Source organism: Eleutherodactylus coqui, chromosome 8 (assembly GCF_035609145.1).
Source record: "Eleutherodactylus coqui strain aEleCoq1 chromosome 8, aEleCoq1.hap1, whole genome shotgun sequence".
Lineage (NCBI taxonomy): Eukaryota > Metazoa > Chordata > Amphibia > Anura > Eleutherodactylidae > Eleutherodactylus > Eleutherodactylus coqui.
The window spans coordinates 100195628-100219735 of NC_089844.1; the positions used below are offsets into that span (position 1 = coordinate 100195628).

At 42.8% G+C, this 24108-nt stretch overlaps 1 protein-coding gene across 1 annotated transcript in view; it reads right to left on the reverse strand.

Annotated features, from left to right (window-relative positions):
- GTF3C1 (general transcription factor IIIC subunit 1) overlaps positions 1-24108 on the reverse strand; it is a 71779-nt gene that overhangs the window by 27018 nt on the left and 20653 nt on the right. The window contains exons 9-18 of the mRNA XM_066576137.1: positions 23036-23348; positions 21514-21686; positions 12641-12780; positions 9264-9417; positions 7237-7340; positions 5845-6017; positions 4105-4377; positions 3801-3946; positions 2383-2480; positions 42-138 (exon numbers count right to left, since the gene is read on the reverse strand). Coding sequence (XP_066432234.1) covers positions 42-138; positions 2383-2480; positions 3801-3946; positions 4105-4377; positions 5845-6017; positions 7237-7340; positions 9264-9417; positions 12641-12780; positions 21514-21686; positions 23036-23348 — 1671 coding nt within the window. The remainder of the gene's footprint in view (positions 1-41; positions 139-2382; positions 2481-3800; positions 3947-4104; positions 4378-5844; positions 6018-7236; positions 7341-9263; positions 9418-12640; positions 12781-21513; positions 21687-23035; positions 23349-24108) is intronic.

The following is a 24108-nucleotide window of genomic DNA, read 5'->3' on the forward strand; positions in this document are numbered from 1 at the left end:
AATGCATCTACACATCAACAGAGATGGCAATGTCATCATACCTGATCTTTGTCTTGAAATTTTTCAGTTGGGCCAAACTGCAGTACACCCATCCAATTTAATTTTTGCAGCCCTTGAAACACTGAGAAGACATACCTCCTAAAGACAAAAAAGGAGACAACCATAAGCAAGGGAGGCAAGATCAGCTTTAACACTGTATTTCCGGACAGTCTTGTTGAAGACCATTAAGGTCTACATTTCAAAGGATGAATATCTGTTTTCCAAGGCAGACCGTACACACCAGCTCATCCAAAAAATGCAGACTTGACTGGAGTCCAAGTTAGGTTTTTGTTTTTTTCATTCTATTCAGGTTCCATTTTTGGATTTATGATTGACAGCTGATGTTTGTCAACAATGTGTTAATAGCATTGCTTACCGCAAGCAAACCACAGGCAATACAGCACTTTATGCTTCTTTGTGCCACCCACTACACATTATAAGTATCCCAGTTGGCAAACTTCTTCCAGTAAAAATGCAACTGTTCACGCTGAAATGATGCGGATGGTGAAATGAATACAACTGTTGAAGAGTAGTATCCAAATTGGATCCTGAACAGAACCGTGTCAGTGGTTGCCAACATGGATCGGTCCGAGTTATTGAGGGTGCCCCCTCTTGGTACAAAGAAACGATCTCCCGCTATTGGTTTTTCTACCACATAAAAGTTGCGAATAATCCAAAATATGCCAGATAATAGATATAGTCCCATTTTGCACATAGATCCTGTGTTTTCATCTGTTCTTCAGGATGGCTACAAATGTGTAGCAAAGAGGACTCCTATGCCCTTGGCCAATTGTTATCCCCCTGTTTATTCCTGGACCATATTAAAGGGAACCTGTCACCTCCCTACAGTACCATAAACTTAGAATACTGTTAGGGGAGGTGACAAGGAGCCTGGTGATGTATTTTTTTATACTTACCCGCTCCCCGGAGCGCACAGAAACCGAATTCTGTTCAGATTTCCAGGTGCATGCTCTCCGATAGACTTATATGGGAGAGCGCACGGCAATCTAAAGAGAGTCAGATTTGCACATAGCACACGATCTTCAGAGGGGGACACTACGTCAAGCAGCGAGCGGCTTAGTGGAAAAATACATCACCCAGCTCCATGCCACCTCCCCTAACAGCACCAAACTTAGTATATGGTGCGGCAAGGAGGTGACAGGTTCCTTTAAACCTACCACCACATGGTTATCCTGTCCTGGATGCTATCGATGTGGTCATTCAAGATGTACTTGTTGTTCTGTTATGTAACTCTTTATAAACTAGCTTCATGTGTAACTGGCAACAGATTCAATAACAAAAAAATAGGTCAATTGCAATACTACGTATGTAGTTTGATTTCTTGCATTTAATGTAAAATTCAATATGTAGGCTATACTAAATGTAATTCGAAGGCTTGCATCAGATGCCATATTTGAGATGTAGTGAATGTGACTACTTCTCCCTGCGTGTTTTGGGTACTGAACTGGTTGATTGCCCAGTTAGAGGTAGTGACCATCACAGCAAACAGGAAGAGTTACTGGATTTTCTTTTTAAACTGGCGCCCTTTATGGCCTGGATGGAAGGCAAGAGGAGACTTAATAGCGGTACACAAATATCTGAGGGGCTGTCACAGTGCAGAGGGATCAGCCCTATTCTCATTTGCACAAGGAAAGATTAGAAGCAATGGGATGAAACTGAAAGGGAGGAGACAGAAATTAGATATTAGAAGAGACTTTCTGACAGTGAGGGTGATCAATGAGTGGAACAGGTTACCAGGGGAGGCGGTGAGTTCTCTTTCAATGGAAGTGTTCAAACAAAGGCTGGACAAATATCTGTCTGGGATGATTTAGTGAATCCTGCACTGAGCAGGGGGTTGGACCCGATGACCCTGGAGGTCCCTTCCAACTCTACCATTCTAGGATATCTATCTGTATAATGTAGGATGAGAGCGCTGATCCTACATTATTGTAAAATTAGGTTATAGGGACTCTGTTGCCAAGTGTTTTCATTCCAGAGTTTTGCTTGGTCACATGTCTTTCCTTTGGTTATCCACATTGTTGCTTGCTATGACTAAGACCTGCATGTCAGCTTGACACGCATCAGAGGTTGCAACTGGTTTATTCAATTTAAATAAAGCCGTGATTTTATCGGATGCTGGATTCCTTTTCTCTGATACTTGTTCTTCATCTACGTGTAGCATACCACCTTTTTGGCCATGAACAAGGTAAAATTAAGGCTGTAGATACCTGGAGGTTCATTGTAAGACAAGAAGGTTGTCTGCAACGTGGGCAGAATGTTGTGAATGAGACAACGGTAATTCTTCTGATGAAGAATCAAGACAAAGCGAATGCCGCCACGCACCTTTTATACAGCAGCTGTTGTCGCATGGATCTGGGTAGGTATCGGATTAACGTGTGCTTTTTGACTGGATCATTTAAATAGACTTCAAGGTCATCAACCTAAAAAATATATAGAACATCCTTAGATTATCGTTAACAGCAAAGAAACAGACGAAAACGGTGCGTGTATTATAGTTGTGTGAAACCAGATTTAGTCCATCCACTTCTTGGTTATGAAAGCCTTCTACATTTTGAAAGGATTACAATGCTGCTAGTTTCGGGTTTTCAAACTTCTAGGAATTAGATGCGAATAGCTGCAGACTGCACTTCATCAAGGTTTAAGGCAAATCTCAGAAAAATAGCAAATACACTGGTGCCTTGGCTTATGAGTTTAATCCGTTCCGTGAAGGAGCTCTTAAGCCAAGACACTCGTATGTCAAGTCTCTTTTCCCCATTAAAATGCCATTAATGCGGAAAGCATTAATGGTGTTTCAAGTCATTTCAATGGGTAAAACCACACGTAAAATAAGAATCATCAATACTCATCTACCGCCAGCGTTCCGGTCCTCGAGATGGTCTGCATCTTTCATTGGCTGACGCTGTACTGGATTAACCAATCAGAGCATTAGCTTGCTAGAGGCGGAGTATTCAAGCCTCGCATCCAGAAAGAAATGCTTTGCTGGCGTGGGAGAGGACACGACAGCCCGCTAGAGCGCCGCAGACCATCATGAGTACCAGAACGCCGGCGATAGGCGAGTATTAGACCCTTTCTCCCCCCGAGCTTCAGCTTGCAAGCTGCTTGACTTGCGAGCAGGCTCGTAACCTGAGTTTTTGCTCTTACATCAAAGCAAAAATTCCGGAGAGAGCCTGCTCACAAGTCAAAAAACTCGCAAGCTGAGGTACTCATAACCTGAGGTACCATTGTATATGTAAATATTTGTATTACACATTGCAGCATAGCAGTAAGGCCTCATGTCCACGGCTGTATCGAAAAACCGCTGCAGGCGTCCCCGCAGTTTGTAAATCCAGGGTCTGACGGCAGAGAACGCGTATGGGCAGCGAGTGTACTGCGCATTGTAACGCATCTCACGCATGCAGTCATGTGTGGTGTGACTCCTTTATAAATTTCATTTCTTGCCCTGTTTAATAGTGAGGTTGCGTATGAAATTGCCGCTCATATGCAATGTAATGCGTATGGACAGTGTTTGCATATGCTGCCTATACAAAAGGATAGGGCTCACGCTGCGTAGTAGCAGAGAAATAGAGCATGCTGCGATCCATTTCTCACGCCTATCTACATGCACATGTGCAGGAATCAATGAAAGTCCACAGTGTATGACGTGGTCATGCAACGCATGCATAATACATGGTGAAAAACGGAATTTGGACATGAGCCCTAACAGCCATTATAATTATACAGAACTTTATTATTGAGCTTACCTTGTAGCTGATTTGAACTATCTGAATGAAGATGGAGAGCGGTAGACAGAGCAGGATATCACTGACAAGGACCCAGCCTGGCCCAAATTCAGAGTGTATAATAGAAGGCGGCACACACCTCACCCACGACACCTCGTCTACATAGACTGAAAGACATGCAGAGTAACAAGGAACGTCATGGCTGTAAAAATGTGTCATTACACCGCAGCAGTGCTGTGTACGAAAGGGAGGAACAACGCGCTGATGCAAGAGTCATAGACTAAAGGAGAAGAAGTAGAACACTAAGTGCAGCGCTCCACAATACCTGTTTCTGTGCTGTGCTCCGTTGTTTCATCTGATACGTACTGCAGCATTTCATCAGCCTTACTTCTAGGATGCGTTTTAGGATCCCCCTCTGGAGTGCTGTCTGGGGTCTTACATTCAGGACTCTGCTCTGTCAGTGTGTGGCTAGCAGTTATGTTCTGCTCTTGTGTTTTGCGGAATGGATGACCATATACAATATACCACAAAAACATGTGGGTTATTTTTAAGCGTGGCATTTTGGGGAGAAATCCAAGTGTCCGCCCAAGTCCAGGAACTGCAGGGAAAAAACAAGTAAGTTACTGCACTAACAGAGGAAAAAAAGTCCCTTAAAAAAAAGATGAAGGGGAAAAACAAAAATACTACTTTTTTTTTTTTTAAAGTCATTAAAGGCATTATCCCTGAACCGACAATCTTCATGGGCAGTGGGGGTCAACTCTGCATTATAGAGAGTATAGATTTGTCTCTTGACTAACTATAAGGCCTCATTCACAGGAATGACATGGCATCGTCGCAAAAAAAAAAAAAAAAAAAAAAAAAAAAATCACACCGATATTGCACGGAGCAACGATGCACTATCGCTGCAGTTTCCCGCAATTTTGTAGCGCTACAATGTTGCATTCAGTGCTATTGGTCCATACATTTGTAGCACAGTGCTGGTCTTTCCAATATTGTGAGTAAGATATATGGAAGCTACTGAACACAAGTCTGCAGCAGGCAGGGTACACTTTTATGTTCTGATTTTGGAGGTCTTTTTACAACACCTCGTAGAGTAGCAGCTACAGAATGCGAATAAAGGCACAGCTACAGCACCTCATACAGCAACAGAAAGCTTCCCCATACACAATGGTAACCACGGAGCTGCTAAGTGTCAGTGTAAGGCCTCTCACACAGGCGCTGCTTACCGTAATTAACGCTGCATTAATCGCGGTATAACGCCACCAATGAAATCAATGTGGCTTGCAGACATGCGTTCGATTGCAGTGCTAGATGGCGTTTTCTATCTTTGGCCAATTAGCGCCTCTCGTCATCCATCACAATGATGGGGTGCGCTAAAACACGCTGTCAGCCGCAGGGAGCTGCGGTCAAAAGCGAAAATAAGATTACAGCAAAGAGTCGCGTCTGAAATCGCCGTGCTTTGCTACATTCATATGAGACAGCGGCCTAAGTGACAACTCCTCCTAGATTGTTTTGACAAAATATATATTATAATTTATACACAATTTTTTCTCAGTATGAGCATTTATTATATTCGTGCTTTCATTCTCATCAATTTATAGTAGTTTTATACTGCTCTATTTACCACTGGCCTTTTAGGTTTTAGAGTTTTGTATGTAATCGTATGGGCTTTTTTTTGTGTATATTACATCCCGTGACATTAGTCATGTGACTCCGTGACGTCGTCCGCTCATAATTTCCTCTGTATCTTGTCAAAGCATGTAAATGGCGAGCCGAAGGTGCCAGTGTGGCACAGAAACACGTTTGCCTGTTCTCCAATAAAGTGTGTTCTGCAACTACAATCCTGGTCCTCTTGGTCAGTGCCATTCTGAAATATCTGGTGTACGGGCACCTCTACCATTGTTTTTTCTAAGGCTCTATTACACATCTCCTGACCTGGGCATTTAATGGCAAAAATAAAGGTTCTAGAAGTTCTGCACAGAATCACACAATTAAAATATGGCCACAATGTAACTTGCAAATGGAACCAGAAATATTCAAAAAGTTCAGAACCTAGAAGCCGTACCTATGACAGGATGGTAATTCTTCAACTGCGCCACTTCCATAGGATTGGCTGCTTTCAGTGGATGTTCTGAAGAGGCTCTGTGAGATGTACCGGGTTTATCTTTATGCTTGTCTTTGGACTGATCATCGGTCTCCCCTCTGCCAGGTGCCGATTGTCCTACAGGGGACCGTGTCCTGGAGCACAGACACGGAATAGAGAGCTTATGTGTCTTCATTTGCCGATGGGCACAATAATTACATTAAAACTATATACTGAATTACACTTTTTTAAACCTATTTTTATTCTATGTATATTTCTTACCCCATTATAACGACAACTATCCTGCCCGAGTTGCTGCAAACAGCAGTTCCAGAGACTTGCTGTAAAGCAGACTCCAGGACATAGGAAAACTAATTCTGAAAGACTTCGACTTCTATGGCAGGCTGTTCTGCACACCGATGAGAGGCAAAACCCCTGAAACAGCTGTGTGTGTATGGTATTCTGGCTTGGTTTACAATTTCCAGTCATTGTTATAAGGCTTGTCTTAAAGGAGATGTCCCGCGCCGAAACGGGTTTTTTTTTTTTTAAACCCCCCCCCCGTTCGGCGCGAGACAACCCCGATGCAGGGGTTAAAAAAACCACCCGCACAGCGCTTACCTGAATCCCGGCGGTCCGGTGACTTCAATACTTACCGCTGAAGATGGCCGCCGGGATCCTCTATCTTCGTGGACCGCAGCTCTTCTGTGCGGTCCACTGCCGATTCCAGCCTCCTGATTGGCTGGAATCGGCACGTGACGGGGCGGAGCTACACGGAGCCCCATAGAGAACAGCAGAAGACCCGGACTGCGCAAGCGCGGCTAATTTGGCCATCGGAGGCCAAAAATTAGTCGGCACCATGGAGACGAGGACGCTAGCAACGGAGCAGGTAAGTAAAAAACTTTTTATAACTTCTGTATGGCTCATAATTAATGCACAATGTATATTACAAAGTGCATTATTATGGCCATACAGAAGTGTATAACCCCACTTGCTGCCTCGGGACATCTCCTTTAAGAGTCTGACACTGATTTGCAGGAATGCTGCCTTGCAATAGGTGGCGCTGCAGAGGTATTGTTCCATGTTCCCTATAGGCATACTCTATGACATGTGCAGAGGTAATTGAGCAGGTGGGGGGGGGGGGCGTCACCTTTCACTATATACGTATAGCTATATAGACATTGCAAAAAAGTACAGTAAGTAACATAGAAACTTAATCTACGATCAAAGGAAGGTCATTAAGAGACAAGGCATTTCCTTGAAGCCGGACCTTTTCTTCATAATGTCCATACATAAGGCTAATAGATATCTGCTACTAACATCAATGTGTATGCTCTTATGTACTAATCTTTCCTACAACGATTTGGTTTCACTTACCGATTCCCTGAAGTAGAATTTGAAATGCGAAAACGAATTTGTTCAATGGCACTCTTCACTAAAGGATCATTTGGATTAATTGATGGATGCACAACAAACTCCACCTGTCAAATCATTTTCATTAAGGTTTAGTGAAGATTGCGCAAAGTATGAATAATGCATAACAAATCATATCTTATATCAGCAAAGAGAAAAGCGCCATCTTCACTTTCCCTTTGGCAGAATAGTAGAGCATTAGGTAAATGGCCTCTCTTTCTCCATTTTTACTGATGCCTTATCAGGAATCAAAGGCGAACAAGAATATATCATATTTTTGGACTGTAAGAAGCACATTTTAGCATGAAAAAAATTCTTGTTGAAAAGAGTGTGTGTCCTATGGTCTGAAGGTAGAAGGATCTGGCAGTGCCAGACCCACCCAACTGCTTGCTTATTGATCACCAGAAGCACTGATCAAGTGCTAAAATCCTTATACAGATGCATGGTTCTCTCCCTCCCTGCCCAACACTAATCCATGTAATCAGTGCAGAGCAGGAGAGGAAGTACTGACCTCCCATTGAGAAGGTCCTTCAGCCCCACAGAGCACATTAGGCAGCAGTAAAGCATCTTTCATGAGGAGGTGACCAGTTTTAGGCCGCCTGCAGACGAGCGGGTCGGATCCGGCGGCGAGAATTCTCGCCGAGGGACCCGACCCGAGCGCCTGCAGAGACGAGCGCGTACTCACCCGCGCCCGGCGGCCCCGGCTTTTTCATGTGCCGGCTGCTGGGCAGCCGGCGCATGCGCAGACCGGAGCCGCGGCCGGGCAAGTGACGTTTCACAAAAATAGGACATGCCGCGGTTTGTTAGCCGCACGAGATTTCGTGTGGCCAAACCGCGGCCGTCTGCATAGGAGTGCGTATTGTAATGCACTCCTATGCAGGCTTTTAGTGGCGGAAATCCCGCGGGAAATCCCGCCGCGGGATTTCCGCCCGTGTGCAGGCGGCCTTAGGCTTAGGAAAAACTCTGACTGCAGGAGGTAAAACCTTTCTACAGGTATTTATAATCATGATTAAAATGGATGTGACAGAGCTGTTTGTTTATGTAAGCTGTGTGTGACATTAGTTTTGGGAAACGAAGAGCTAATCTTACTTTAAATGGCTGCAGCTCCAGTGCCATCACTGCTACCAACACAGTTTAGCTCTAATTTTAAAGCCAAGATTTTTGTCCATATCAACCATAGAACCACTGATACAGCCGTTTGAAGTGGTGTCAGCTGTCATTTCAGTCTGTGTGCAGAGCACAGGAAAACAAAGACATCAGAGAAGAATTGAGATTCTCCTATCTGTACTTTTTCCCAGGGAAGTGGTGACATAGACTTTTTATCTCTCCCTATCTTATAAATCAGAGAACATATTTGCTCTCTAATTGTCACATAAAGGGTCTTTTTTTTTCAGAAAAGGACTGAGAAAAAAAAGGCACTTGCTCATCTAATCACTTTTCTACACTGTTTAACCCTGAAGATGCTGCGGTCATTGCTGACAACAGCATCTAAGTGTTTTTACAGAATTTTTCCTCCCTTATACAAAGAAAAACAGCACACAAAATTGGTGCTACCCCATTCTTAACAACCACTACTATAAAAACATAATTGGAGATTTATCCAGGACGATAAATTCTGCAATTTTGTTTTTAAAAAATAAAATTTTCTGTTCATCAAAAAGTCATATTTCCCTCAAAACGGTACCAATAAAAAACAAGTCATCCTGCAAAAAACAAGTCCTTATACAACTCTGTGAATGGAATAACAACAATGCTCTTATTCTGGAATACGAAGACACACAAAACGAATTTTTAATGTCATTTTTAGGGGCTTAAGCTGCTGAAGAAGAAAAGCATATCTAAAAAACATCCCTGCCGTTACCAGCGGTTAGCCAAACGGTGCGAAAACCCAGATCTGCACATTTCATTTGGGTCAACATGTTTGATGACTGCAGAAACACAAACAGAACAAGCTGCCATAGTATAGACTGTATAACAAATAGTGAGCTGACCTTTTTGCTGATTCCGTCTTGCACCACCACAGTATGGTACAGTCTGACCAGTCCTTCTAGGGAAAGCCTCTGGACCAATCTCCGGATTGATTTTTTACAACATTTTGTAGAAACTCCTTCCTGTTTTTCCTGTTCCAAAATCATTTTCTGAAGGCTGCAGACATTGAAAACTCAAGGTTAGCCAACACCGTCATGAATCTTTGTTTGCCCTCATAGGAACAATTTTCTGCAAACATTTACTGAAAGGACAGTCAAGATTCATCTGCATTGTAAAGGGTTGTCAGAAAGTAACCTGCCCAAACCTCAACCCAACCTGTGCTCCAACCCCAAGGGTGTGCTCACATCATGTCTGAGTTTTCGTCCAGGGGTCCCATTCAGGGTCCCACATCCCAAAAAAGATGGTTGGAACAGAACAGCTAGACGGAAGATACAGATGGGACAAATCTTATGGCGATTGTGATAGCATGGTGCAGTTATTCTTTCTTACAATAGGAGAACAATAGCTTTTTAGTGGGTTAACACAATAACACCTATTGTAAAGTAATTCAGAGTGTAAATAAACCATCCTGATAGCAAACTGTGATATCACATTGTGTTAAGAGTCTAGTTAAGAGTCTAGTTAACCCCTTAGTGACCACCCCATTGCCTTTTTAAGTCCGGGGACGCAAAAACATGCTCCCTCTGGGGATTAAAGCCCTCCAGGCTCCAGATGCAACAGCTCCATGTTGTCATTTCCTGGAGGTAGCCAACAACCTGGAGCTGTCAAGGGCCAGCCCCCATGTCAAGCCCCCTTCCCCCGATCATGTGATCGGCGCTATCCATGGGATAGGCATAAAATTAAATTAAAATTTTTTTTTAAGTTAGATTTTCAGCTCCCCTCACAGACCGCATCTATGAGAGGCGCTGAAACTACTCACCCCCATCCTCTGCGATGTCCTGCGTTGATCTGGTTCGGGATAAACCCACCGGCGTCTTCTGCGCATGTGCGCCAAAGGAAAAATGGTGATGCATGCGCAGAAAAATCGGTGCAGGACATTAAAATTCTCCTGGCTGGAGGCATCACTGGGGACCACAGTAAGTAGTCACCATGCCCGTGATCACCAATATCCAATGGATCATGGAAAAGTAAAAAAAAAAAAAAAAGTTAAAAAAGTAAAGGTTTCAGCTGCCCTCATGGATCAGATCCATGAGGGCAGCTGAAAATACTCACCCCCGTCCTACGTGATGTACTCTGGCGATCGAGACCTGACGCAGGCTTCGGCGCATGCGCCGATGTGGCTCGCATGTGCAGGCAGCTGGAGAGCCTGGTGAATTTAAAAGTTGTCACCAGGGACCGCTGTATGCATTCCCGATCACATCCAATGGATAACGCTGATCATGTAAAGTTAAAAAGAGTAAAAAAAATAAATAAATAACTTTTTTTTTTTTTTTTACAAGTTTCATCTCCCCTAACGGATCGTATCCGACAAGTTCCCCGGATTTGTCCCCCAACAAGATCTTTATCTGTGGACCTTTCCCAGCTTCGTCGCGTGCCTGTCAGCAAAATGGCAGACGCATGTGCAAAAGTCAAGGATTGCCCAGGAAATTTTAAATCTCCCTGCTCCTGGCTACCAAAAGGTAGCCGAGAGCCTGAAGATGTCATGGGGGGCCACGGTATGCGGTTCCTGGTAAAGTGATCGACGTTATCCAAATGGTAAGTAAAAAAAAAAAAAAAAAAGTTGAAGTTTTATCTCCCCTCTCCGATGCAATCGGTGAGAAGAGATGAAACTTCTTACTGGAGGCCTCTGCATTTTAATCTCTATTTGATCCTCCTCTATGGACCTTCCCCGGCTTCTGCACATGCGCCTGGTGGCAAAATGCCGAACACATGCGCAGGAGGCGGGGAGGGCCTGAGAAATTTAAAATCTCCTTGCTCCCGGCCACGAAAGGCCGCCGAGCGCCTTGAGCTGTGACCAGTGGCCTTGTTGAGTGGTCCCCGGTCACGTGATAAAAAGGTAGTGATCTATCTAAGGTTGGTCTCACATGACCGGATAGAAATTGTAGATTCTGCATGCTTTTGATCTGTGGTAACACGCGGTTCAATCAAATGCATCGGATTACACAATTCTGCTCACATTAGCGGGTCGGAATTACGTAAGCTGCAGAAAGCAGATCGTAGCAGGTTCTATTTTACCACCGATATCCGCAACATAGAGCCTATTGTGCTCCATGGTCGCGGATATACCCCAGCCCATATGTAACTACTAGAGATGAGCGAGCATACTCGCTAAAGGGCAATTACTCAAGCGAGCATTGTCCTTAGCGAGTACCTGCCTGCTTGGAAGAAAAGATTCAGGTGTCGGCAGGGGGCGGAGAGCGGTGGGGAATGGAGGGGAGATCTCTCTCTACCTCTCCGCCCCCACCGCTCACTCCCGCAACTCACCTCTCACCCGCGCCGGCACCCGAATCTTTTCTTCCGAGCGGGCAGGTACTCGCTAATCACAATGCTCACTCGAGTAATTGCCCTTAGCGAGTATGCTCGCTCATCTCTAGTAACTACGTCATGTACAGGCTGCGGGGACCTGTGTCATCGCTAAGCGACGGTGTGGAAAATACAAACAAAAAAAGGTGTACTGCGCATGACTGCCTGTGTACACAGTACACTCAGTACATTAAGTGTCCATACACAGGGCCACAGCTGGGATCAACTGGGATCTGCTGCGGACGTCTGCAAGCGAATTCCACATACATATTTTATGCCATATAGAATAACCTGGTCCTATTTGTCGCCGTTTAAGAATAACAGACATTTCTTCTTTCACGGGTTCTGTCTTCATTCAGTTTTCAGGATTTGAAGTATAACCCCTGGAGAGAGACTCAAACGTGATGTGAACATACCCTAAGAGTAGTCGCTATCAGTATTCAGCCCAAACCTGTCACATTACAGCTGGGTCCACACGGGACCGATTTCCAGCGGAATGTCCGCAGCGGGCATCACCAGCGGAGTGCCTGCCTCCCAACCAGCATCATTTGGTGCGGGGTTTGAAGCAGAATTCTCCCCCTCATTGAGAGTGGGAGAGTTCTGCAGCGGAGACAGAGATAACATTGACCTGCTGCAGAATTGAATTCTGCGCTGAAAGTCAATTCCGCACAAGTTTTGTGGGGTTATTTCCGCAGCTTGTGGACGGGATTTTCAAACTCCGATTTATAACCAGGCCACCTTTGATCAACTAGTGACTATTTTTTAGGTGAGCTGAAACAAACCACTAGCAGCTAATGAGTAAGTGGCTGTCATTTACATTCGCTATTTCGAGTGGTTATTCGGACAATAGTCATCCCGTGTAAAGCCACCTTATTCCAGAAAATCCAACTGAACAAATGAAAACATGGACTTTTACGTGAACAGGCTCTCCACTAAACGCAGATTCTTCACAGTTTCCACTATGATGTTTCTCCTCTTCAAGAGACGATAAGTTTCACGGGATCTCTCCAAGGTTCCAGCCTTACCGGACTTTTTACCGCTTTTTCCATCATTATCCTAAGATGTAGATATAAAGTAAAATCTGTTAATGCATGTACATGCTAAAAATTCACTTGGGATTTTAACCCTCTCCAATCCAATGTCTGAGCTCATTGAGTAGTTGAGTAGTCCCTACATAGCTCCCATGTCGGACAAGGCCCGACACGTTTCTAACACTATGCAGAAGAGAGCTCCGATGTCAATAGATATTATGCATATTTATTTGCAGGATTACTACAAATGATCTTCCCGATGAGATACTGTATATTACAGTATACAGAAGACAGGTTGGATGTCGGATCTCTCCCCTGCATAGTGTAATATATATGTATATTATACTTAAGAACTCATGTTTAATTTTCCAAAAATTGTTAATAAAATCATTTGAGTATATATATATATATATATATATATATATATATACACATATACATATACACACACACACACACACACACGAAAGCACTCACTGACTCACTCACTCGCCAAAAGATCTCCAACTTCCCCATGTCGTAGAAACATGAAATTTGGCGCAAGCATAGATTATCTCCAAAATAGGAAAAGTAATTGGGTCCCAACTCGATTATTCAATTCTAGCGCAAAAGAATTGGCATCAAAATTTAACGTACATAATCTAAATCTCTCACTTCCCAATGTCATAGAAACTTAAAATTTGGCACGGCATTGATTATGTCATAAATAGGAAAAGTTAATGGATCCCAACTCGATTATTCAATTCTATGCACAAAAGAATTGGCGTCCAAATTTTATGTTAGGGAATCTAATTCTCTCACTTCCCAGGGTCATAGAAACTCGAAATATGGCAGGAGCATTGATTATGTCATAAATAGGAAAAGCTAATGGGTCCCAACTCGATTATTCAATTCTATGCGCAAAAGAATTAGCGTCCAAATTTTACGTACGGAATCTAATTTTCTCACTTTCCGGTGTCATAGAAACGTGAAATTTGGCACGAGCATTGATTATGTCATAAATAGGAAAAGCTCATAGGTCCCAACTCGATTATTCAATTCTATACGCAAAAGAATTGGCGTCCAAATTTTACGTGCGGAATGTCATTTCTTCACTTTCCGGTGTCATAGAAACATGAAATTTGGCACGAGCATTGATTATATCATAAATAGGAAAAGCTAATGGGTCCCAACTCCATTATTCAATTCTATGCGCAAAAGAATTAGTGTCCAAATTTTACGTACGGAATCTAATTATCTCACATAGAAACTTAAAATTTGGCACGGGCATTGAATATGTCATAAATAGGAAAAGAAGAAAAAAAGGAACAGCAGCACTCCAAGAGTTCAGCCACACCGCTGGTGCAAGGTACAATGCAATAGCCCAGTTAGGGTCCCGACTCCCTGGGTCCACTGTTGAACAGCAATATAGAGAGGAGGAACCAGGCAGCATTCATTGAAGTCTTCTTTATTAAATATCCATGAAGAAGCAAGCAGCAGCCACGTATCGACCCTGTGCTTGGGTCTTTATCAAGCTAATGCTCCATTACATCAAACCCACAATAAGTAGTATCCTCCTACCAATCACAAGACATAAAGTAGATGACAAGACAAGTAACACCTGTGTGCTCACACACTTACCCGCCCAGTCCACTGGTCAGTGTCCGGGATAGCATGGCGGCATATAGCAGTAGCAATTAATGACAGCAGCTCCTCCTACACATAGCTGTACGCTCAGATACGTCCCTTGTGATGTCAGTACGTCTCAGTGTATCTCCGTTACCAGGGGAACTAGCTCCCCTCCTCCACTGCACTCTCCGGTGTATCCTTTGTGACGTCAGCACGTCTAGACTTCTCTTACAATACACACCCAGAGGTCATGTGCTGCATCCCACACTGCTAGGGAGATTAACCCTTCGGTAGAAGGCAGCTGACTAGTGCTGTAATGAATAGATCGTACAAGGAACGATCAACCCTCCACAGCAAATGCATCAAACCCAGAGCACCAATCCCTCTCTGTATATATTATCTTACACTTATATATTTATCAGAAGGGGTTTGATTTCATGAAGGTATTCCAAAGCTAAATCCATACCTATTATGTATGGCAATAGAAACCAGTGATAACCATATCTATTTAGTCCTAATAATGCATATTAGTGTAGTAATAATTAAGCAAATGTCTATAGCCATATCATGCACAATAAAACATTTTTTATTCACTGGATCAAATATGGAGCACAGCAATGTGACAACATGGTTTTCTTTAGATGTAACAGGCCACACTTGAATCATCAGGGGCCCCCTATGGACGATGAATCAGAACAGAAGATCACCCATAGTGACAATGCCGCCATACACAATCCCGCACCACAACCAGTGGACCTCCGAGAAAGAACAAATAATTTTAAAATCAGATATGGAAATATAAAATCATAACTAAATAAGATATGCAAATATCTGATGAGAATAAAAACAATTATTTACAAATAATAAAGTGCACACAATTCACATACATCTATACATGAAAAAACAAGAAAAACAGATGCAAGCAAACAGAACTATTCCACATGTGTAATTAATCCACATAGGGCAATGGATTGTATTCCAAATTGAGGCCAGAGGGATAGAGGGTGTCCAGCTCAAATATCCATCTGGCCTCCAGAAGCCTAAGTTTCCTCTCTCTGTTCCCACCACGCAACCCCGCGGGTACCGCATCAATAATTTGAAATTTGAATTGGCTCACATTATGACGTCGTTCCTTAAAATGTTTTGCCACTGGGACATCCGTCTTGCCCGTACGTATTGTACTTTTGTGGCTTGACATGCGATTTCTACATTCTAAGGTAGTTTCCCCGACGTATAGCAACCCGCAGGGGCAGATCACAACATATACTACGAAAGAGGTATTACAAAAATATTTTTGTAATACCTCTTTCGTAGTATATGTTGTGATCTGCCCCTGCGGGTTGCTATACGTCGGGGAAACTACCTTAGAATGTAGAAATCGCATGTCAAGCCACAAAAGTACAATACGTACGGGCAAGACGGATGTCCCAGTGGCAAAACATTTTAAGGAACGACGTCATAATGTGAGCCAATTCAAATTTCAAATTATCGATACGGTACCCGCGGGGTTGCGTGGTGGGAACAGAGAGAGGAAACTTAGGCTTCTGGAGGCCAGATGGATATTTGAGCTGGACACCCTCTATCCCTCTGGCCTCAATTTGGAATACAATCCATTGCCCTATGTGGATTAATTACACATGTGGAATAGTTCTGTTTGCTTGCATCTGTTTTTCTTGTTTTTTCATGTATAGATGTATGTGAATTGTGTGCACTTTATTATTTGTAAATAATTGTTTTTATTCTCATCAGATATTTGCATATCTTATTTAGTTATGATTTTATATTTCCATATCTGATTTTAAAATTATTTGTTCTTTCTCGGAGGTCCACTGGTTGTGGTGCGGGATTGTGTATGGCGGCATTGTCACTATGGGTGATCTTCTGTTCTGATTCATCGTCCATAGGGGGCCCCTGATGATTCAAGTGTGGCCTGTTACATCTAAAGAAAACCATGTTGTCACATTGCTGTGCTCCATATATGATCCAGTGAATAAAAAATGTTTTATTGTGCATGATATGGCTATAGACATTTGCTTAATTATTACTACACTAATATGCATTATTAGGACTAAATAGATATGGTTATCACTGGTTTCTATTGCCATACATAATAGGTATGGATTTAGCTTTGGAATACCTTCATGAAATCAAACCCCTTCTGATAAATATATAAGTGTAAGATAATATATACAGAGAGGGATTGGTGCTCTGGGTTTGATGCATTTGCTGTGGAGGGTTGATCGTTCCTTGTACGATCTATTCATTACAGCACTAGTCAGCTGCCTTCTACCGAAGGGTTAATCTCCCTAGCAGTGTGGGATGCAGCACATGACCTCTGGGTGTGTATTGTAAGAGAAGTCTAGACGTGCTGACGTCACAAAGGATACACCGGAGAGTGCAGTGGAGGAGGGGAGCTAGTTCCCCTGGTAACAGAGATACACTGAGACGTACTGACATCACAAGGGACGTATCTGAGCGTACAGCTATGTGTAGGAGGAGCTGCTGTCATTAATTGCTACTGCTATATGCCGCCATGCTATCCCGGACACTGACCAGTGGACTGGGCGGGTAAGTGTGTGAGCACACAGGTGTTACTTGTCTTGTCATCTACTTTATGTCTTGTGATTGGTAGGAGGATACTACTTATTGTGGGTTTGATGTAATGGAGCATTAGCTTGATAAAGACCCAAGCACAGGGTCGATACGTGGCTGCTGCTTGCTTCTTCATGGATATTTAATAAAGAAGACTTCAATGAATGCTGCCTGGTTCCTCCTCTCTATAAATAGGAAAAGCTAATGGGTCCCAACTCGATTATTCAATTCTATGCGCAAAAGAATTAGCGTCAAAATTTTACGTACGGAATGTATTTTTCTCACTTTCCAGTGTCATAGAAACGTGAAATTTGGCACGAGCATTGATTATGTCATAAATAGGAAAAGCTAATGGGTCCCAACTCCATTATTCAATTCTATGCGCAAAAGAATTAGCGTCCAAATTTTACGTACGGAATGTAATTTTCTCACTTTCCGGTGTCATAGAAACGTAAAATTTGCCACGAGCATTGAATATGTTATAAATAGGAAAAGCTAATGGGTCCCACCTGGATTGTTCAATTCTAAGCGCAAAAGAATTAGCGTCCACATTTTACGTATGGAATCTAATTCTCTCACTTCCTGATGTCATTTTATATAAAGGAAACGTCGCATGGTTACCTCCCGTGGTGTTTCCTGGGTAACGCAGAGAACTATGCAAAATGGTGAACATATGTTTTTCCGGTATCTCTAAAGTAACCACGACGTCATAAGATTTCCGTGTGACCACCAGATAAACACCAGTACCAAATCAACTCGGGCGAAGCCGGGTAGATCAGCTAGTTTTTATATATTTCTGTTGAGTAATTCCAAGGAATCCACAATGCACTTTATACCCAAAAAGAAATAAGAGGTAGCAGGGAATATGGATTGGGAAGGGTTAAAGGTAATATATCAGTAGAAGGGGACATTATGAGGCTGTAGACATCATTTGACAAGGAAAACTGAATTTTCACATATAGTTGTGTAGTTGTTGCATTAAGTATCATGTTGCATTCTTCACTCAATTTCAGACCCTCCCACCCAGACAAATAGTTTGCAACCGCTCCTAGTTTCCGACTTTTCTCATGTGGAAGTATCCCTCCCAGTAACACATGCTAGATGTGAGGCCATTGTGTCCAAGTTACTTGCTGACTTCACTCGTTCCCATACATCAGCACCGCTTCTCCTGTACAGATTTCTCCTTCTACAGTCCAGAGACCCGCTTAGGAGTGCGTCTTATCCCTTCACCCCCCCACAGAATATGCCCTATATGCTCTCCTACCTAACTACACAGTACTCGTGATTCACCCCCTCCCCCTGCAGACTGCTGTAGGTGTGATCTCCCCTACATACATTCTTACATAACACAGCCTGATGTGGAGGCTTTCCTCCACCTCCACACTTTGATCTGCCCTATACATCATTCAACTTTTGGTCATGTTTTTTGACGCTTATTTTACTTGAATCTGCAACAGATTTCACCCTTTCAATTAGTAACATAGTATGTTAGGCTGAAAGAAGACAATGTCCTTCTAGTTCAGCCAGTCCCCCCCCCCCTTGTTGATCTAGAGGAAGTAAAAAAAAACCCTAATGAGGCAGAAGCCAATAAAAAATTCCTTCCAGATTCCAAAATGGCAGTCAGAATAATCCCTGGATCAACATTTGTTCCTACCTGACTCCAAGACCCAGATTAACAACACTTCTGGTTATTTAATGTCTATATCCTGTAATATTGTAGCGCTCTAGAAAAAGTCTAGTCCCCTTTTAAAATTCTGCCATCACCACGTCCTCAGGCAGAGTTCCACAGTCTCACTGCTCTTAAAGTAAAGATTCCCCTGCATCTCATTTCCATCCGTGAATACACTCAAAAAAAAATTATTTAATAGATTTGCCGTCCCCCCATCGTCTTCTATGATTTCTCCTGCATTATTCATTAGAGGGCCAGTGCTCTCAGTGCAAATCCTTTTACTGTTTATATAATTGAAGAATAGTTTAGGGTTATTTTTGCTCTCTTTGGCGATCAGTCTTTCTGCCTCCTCCTTAGCAATTTTGATCCTATCTTTGCATATTTTGTTTTTTTCCCTGTATGATTTTAGCGCTTCTTTGCTGCCTTCTTGTTTTCGTAGTTTAAACGCTTTCTTTTTTTCGTTTATTGCCCCCCTTATGGTCTTGTCGAGCCACATTGGTTTCCTTTTACTTGAAGTTCTTTTATTTTTAAAGGGAATGAACTGCTCAAATGAGGTAATTAGGATCCTTTTGAACTTTTCCCATTTATCCTCTGTACTGATATTTTTGAGGACGTTGTCCCAATTAATGTTACCGATAGTAGTTCTGAGCTGATCAAATTTTGCTTTACTAAAGTTTAGTTTATTTGTTGCTTCCTGAAAAGACTTCTTATTGAATGACAGCTGGAAATTAATTATATTGTGGTCACTATTTCCCCAAGTGTCCCTGTATCTGCACCCCCATTATTCAGTCTGGTTTGTTAGTTAGTACTAACTCCAGAGTTGCCCTCCCTCTAGTTGGCTCCTGCACAAGTTTGGTAAGGTAGTTATCATTAATTGTTCTCAAGAACTTATCACCCCTATAAGATTTGCAGGTTTCATTTTCCCATATTATATCTGGATAATTAAAGTCCCCCATAATAATTACTTTGTTGCTGTTTGATACCTCTTCTATGTGCCTTAATAAAGAATTTCAGTTTCTTCTATTGCTTTTGGTGGTCTATAGAAAACCCCATTCAGGATTTTGTTATTTTTTTCTCCCTGTATTTCTACCCACAGAGATTCCACATGTTCATCTCCTGCACCTATATCCTCCCGTAGCCTCGGCATTAAGTATGATTTAACATACAGACATACCTCTCCCCCTTTCTGGTTTCCACGGTCTATTCTGAAGTGATTATAGCCCAGTAAATTCACCGCTCAATCACACTTGTTATCAAGCCATCTTTCCGTTATTCCTACTGTATCGTAATTTTCATCAGACATTCCCGCTTCAAGCTCACCCACTTTACTGATCAGACTTCTTGCATTCATTGCCATACAATTGTGCTACTAATGGTACTATTCGCTATTCTGTCAGTTCTAACTGTACTAACCCCACCCCCTGCTCGACCAATTCCCTTACTTGGTCCCAGGTCACTAGCTACACTGTCTACCCCATGTTTCTCTTTTTGCCCTGAGAAATCTGGAGCAGAGATAACACCTGGACTGGTGACCCTCCAGTTTTAAGTGCAAATTAATCACACCATGTCTGTGCCTTGTCATATGTATGCAGGGGGTATGAAAGAAGAACAAACTCCACTGCACGTGTTGCGACCCGCCAACCAGCGCTTCCGCACACATCCACAGGGAAGAAAATGATGACCCGGACCGGTAAGTAGGAGACCTGCAGGGTCCTCTACCGTGGGCAGGGTTGGATTTCACTGCGGACTCCCGCATGCGGAATCCAAACCGCCTGTGAACACGAGGCCTAAAGTGCTGGTACTTAACGAAAATCTGCTGAAACAGAGACTACGGCTTGCTGCTTTGGTCTCCGGTTCAGAAATGAGAATCCTGGAGTTATCTAGACTTCTGTCTGTCCGAGTGCTGCTTTTGGCATGTCAGACAGAACACTTAGATAGGAAGCCTGGATGGGCACCCAAATTAGGTGAAAAGTAGCCTCACATGTAGATTTGCTACGTTTTTGCTGAATCAGGTTCTCAGTTTATGAATTTCTGCACTTATTTATGTACTTTTCTGCTTATGGATTTGGGCACTTGTCTACTTTCATTTACTCCCATTAAGGATAAAAACTGCAGTGGGACCATTTTTAATGAATCTCTGGTATCTGTTTTTAAGTAGACTGTTTAGTATTGTATAAAATTAGGTCTGGATATTATCATAAATTTGGGCAGTGCCATATAGTTAAAGGGGTTGTCCCGTGCCGAAACGGGTTTTTTTTTTTTTTCAATAGCCCCCCTGTTCGGCGCGAGACAAACCCGATGCAGGGGTTTAAAAAAAAAAAAACGGACAGTACTTACCCGAATCCCCGCGCTCTGGTGACTTCTTACTTACCTTGCGAAGATGGCCGCCGGGATCTTCACCCTCGGTGGACCGCAGGTCTTCTGTGCGGTCCATTGCCGATTCCAGCCTCCTGATTGGCTGGAATCGGCACACGTGACGGGGCGGAGCTACGAGGAGCAGCTCTCTGGCACGAGCGGCCCCATTCAGAAGGGAGAAGACCGGACTGCGCAAGCGCGTCTAATCGGGCGATTAGACGCTGAAGATTAGACGGCACCATGGAGACGGGGACGCTAGCAACGGAACAGGTAAGTGAATAACTTCTGTATGGCTCATAATTAATGCACAATGTACATTACAAAGTGCATTAATATGGCCATACAGAAGTGTATACCCCAACTTTGTTTCGCGGGACAACCCCTTTAATGTTTTTTTGGTTACGGTACCGCCTGTGTCTGGATATTGTCGTTACATAATTACTTTGGCGCCCCCTGGTGTTCTTTTGATTTCCTTTAAAAAATTAAAAACCATGACAAACAAAACAAATATCCCTATAAAAATTGCTAACTTACCAAGACCTCTTCAATCACAGAGACCTCATCGTCATCCTCATCAGCAGACTGTACGGATAATGCTGAAAGATTTGATTCTAACTGGAAACTGTCCAAACTACAGTCATTTTCAGACGCTGGCATCTTGTCTACATCCACAGAAGTAGAGCGTTTCATGTGAATTCTGGACAGCCCTACAGAGACAACATATCATCCCATTAGATATATATACCTGCTTTATTTTTGGAGACTTATTTTCAGAAATCACTAAGTTACTGTCATTATCAGAAGTGTAAAGCAGCAATATGCTGATAAAAGATTCCCTCCCATCAGTTGGAGGAACATACTGATCAGACCCTTCAGCAATGTTTTAATTAAACCACTGATGTATAAATCCACCTAGATTATTATTATGGCAATTCAAATTAGTAGAAGATATCTACTGTATATACAACTCTGCCCCCATGTGTATGTATTATGTAACTACATGCTCTGCCTCACACTCACTCATCATCACCATAGCATCTGCAAGGTGGGCCACAAAAAAATTCTTAATTTTCTAAAAGAAATTCTGTCTTTGTTGCCTATAACAACCAATCACAGAGCAGCTTTCATTTCTTCTACTGCTGAAGTAAAATTAAGGCTGTGCTGTGATTGGTTGCTGGGGGCAACAAAGACAGCATTTCTTTTAGATATCTTTCATAATTGTGTGGTGCTGGGCTAATTTAAGTGCCCACCCTGTACAACAAACTTCATTAGTATGTTATTTACCCAGAGGCTTTAGAAAAAACTACAGCAGTGTCTACAAAAGTAGGCCGGGGGGGGGGGGGGGGGGGGGGGGCAACATGCAAAGGGACCCCATGATGGTTTGCCCTGAGTATTTTGTGTATTTGTAATAGCTGACGACTCTGTATTATTACTATTATTCCTAATCCCACTGAATAATGTTCCCGAGCCTGGAGATTTATATTTGTAGATTGTAGTCGCCATCCTGGGATGCGCTTTCTACTAGTATGAACATAGTACTAGGGCTGCATAATAAACCAGATTTAGCAATATATAAAGCGATTCATAAAGAACAGTGCCAGAGTAAAGCAGATTTCTTCATACATAAAACTGTTAGGACAGCCAGGATGCCATAAAAAGACAGAAGAACTCTTTTAGTTTTTATTGCACCTTACAGATATTCGATGTGGGGGTTATTAGTGGCATTAGACGACCTAAGGCAATGCATTTCTGATGCAGTGGAATCGATAACAGAGTATATGACGGTACACTTCTGGACAGAACTGGGCTACTCGCTTGACATCTACTGTTTTACCAATGGCATCCAGATCAAACATCTGTAAGGTGCACTAAAAACTTGAACTTGATCTACCTTTTTAGGTTGCTTTTTGCTTTTGCACCATTTCTGAATCAACCTATATTCTGTACCTGTAATTGGGACAGTTCCTTGTCTACGTTTGCTAGTGTATGTACATTAGGTACCATTACTGGGGATAACCCCGCTCCCCAAATATATTCACCTGAAGGGAAGTCTTACCTCTGGACGTAGATATCGGAGTGCTTGTGGTTGCAGCATCACTCAGAAAGGAGCTGGTTTCTGCTGTTCTGGGCCGTTTGCTGCTTCTCACTTCTTCCTGGTCATCCACTAAGGTCTGAGCTTCTTCTGATGACTTGTTTCCAGGAGACTCCTTGTCATCTCCAGCACTTTGAGCAGATGTCCAGTTCAGCATGGACAATTTCTCACTTTTCGCTTTTTCCTCCAAAAACTGTCTGCGTAGCTCACTTTCCTCAACAAAAACATGAGAGATAAACTTTGTTGTCCTTTGCCGTCCTTCATCTTCCATGAAACCCTAGAGAGAAGGCAAAACCGATATGTGCTTGAGTATGAAGAAGCACTGCTTAGATAGTGAAGGTGCTGATGTATGTGTAGGAGATGGTGGACCGCTGTGTTCCGGTCGGTGGGAATCAGTCGGTACTATATAAGTGTTATGCATTGGACTTTATATAAAATAGATTGTAGATTCAGGCCTTACTTTTGTTAGCCATTTTTATTTAATATATTTAGGTTTTAATGAGTACATCTGTATAGTTTATGGGTGGATTACATTTAGGCAGGCACCCACATTGCAGAGAGGCATGTATGGAGTTGGAGAAAACAGTTCAGCCGAAGAATCCGTCAGGCAGCCGCTCCGATAACTCTTCTAAGACTCCCTTTTAAAGTCTGTGTTCTCTGATACGCTGCACATAACTCTCTGTAATCTCTGAGCCTCTCTGGATGTCATTCTGTTTGTGATTTGGGCAGCATGAAGCTCTCGACAGGTTCTCTTTAAACAATCACTTCTGATGTGTGTGAAGATGTCCCTGAAATCTGGTATCTACACACAGTAATATTTAAACGGTTAGCCCAAACATAAAAGTTCAGCTATTCTCAGGATTGGTCACCAACTTCAGATCCGTGGGGGTACAACTTTCGGCACCCCAGCTATTATAAAGGGCTGCAGCCTTTGGGTGAGCACTGCGGACTATTCATTGTATACCATGCATAGCGCCGTACATAGCACAGCAGCAAGACTTGGTATTACAATTGAATTCACTTGCCTGGGACAGAGC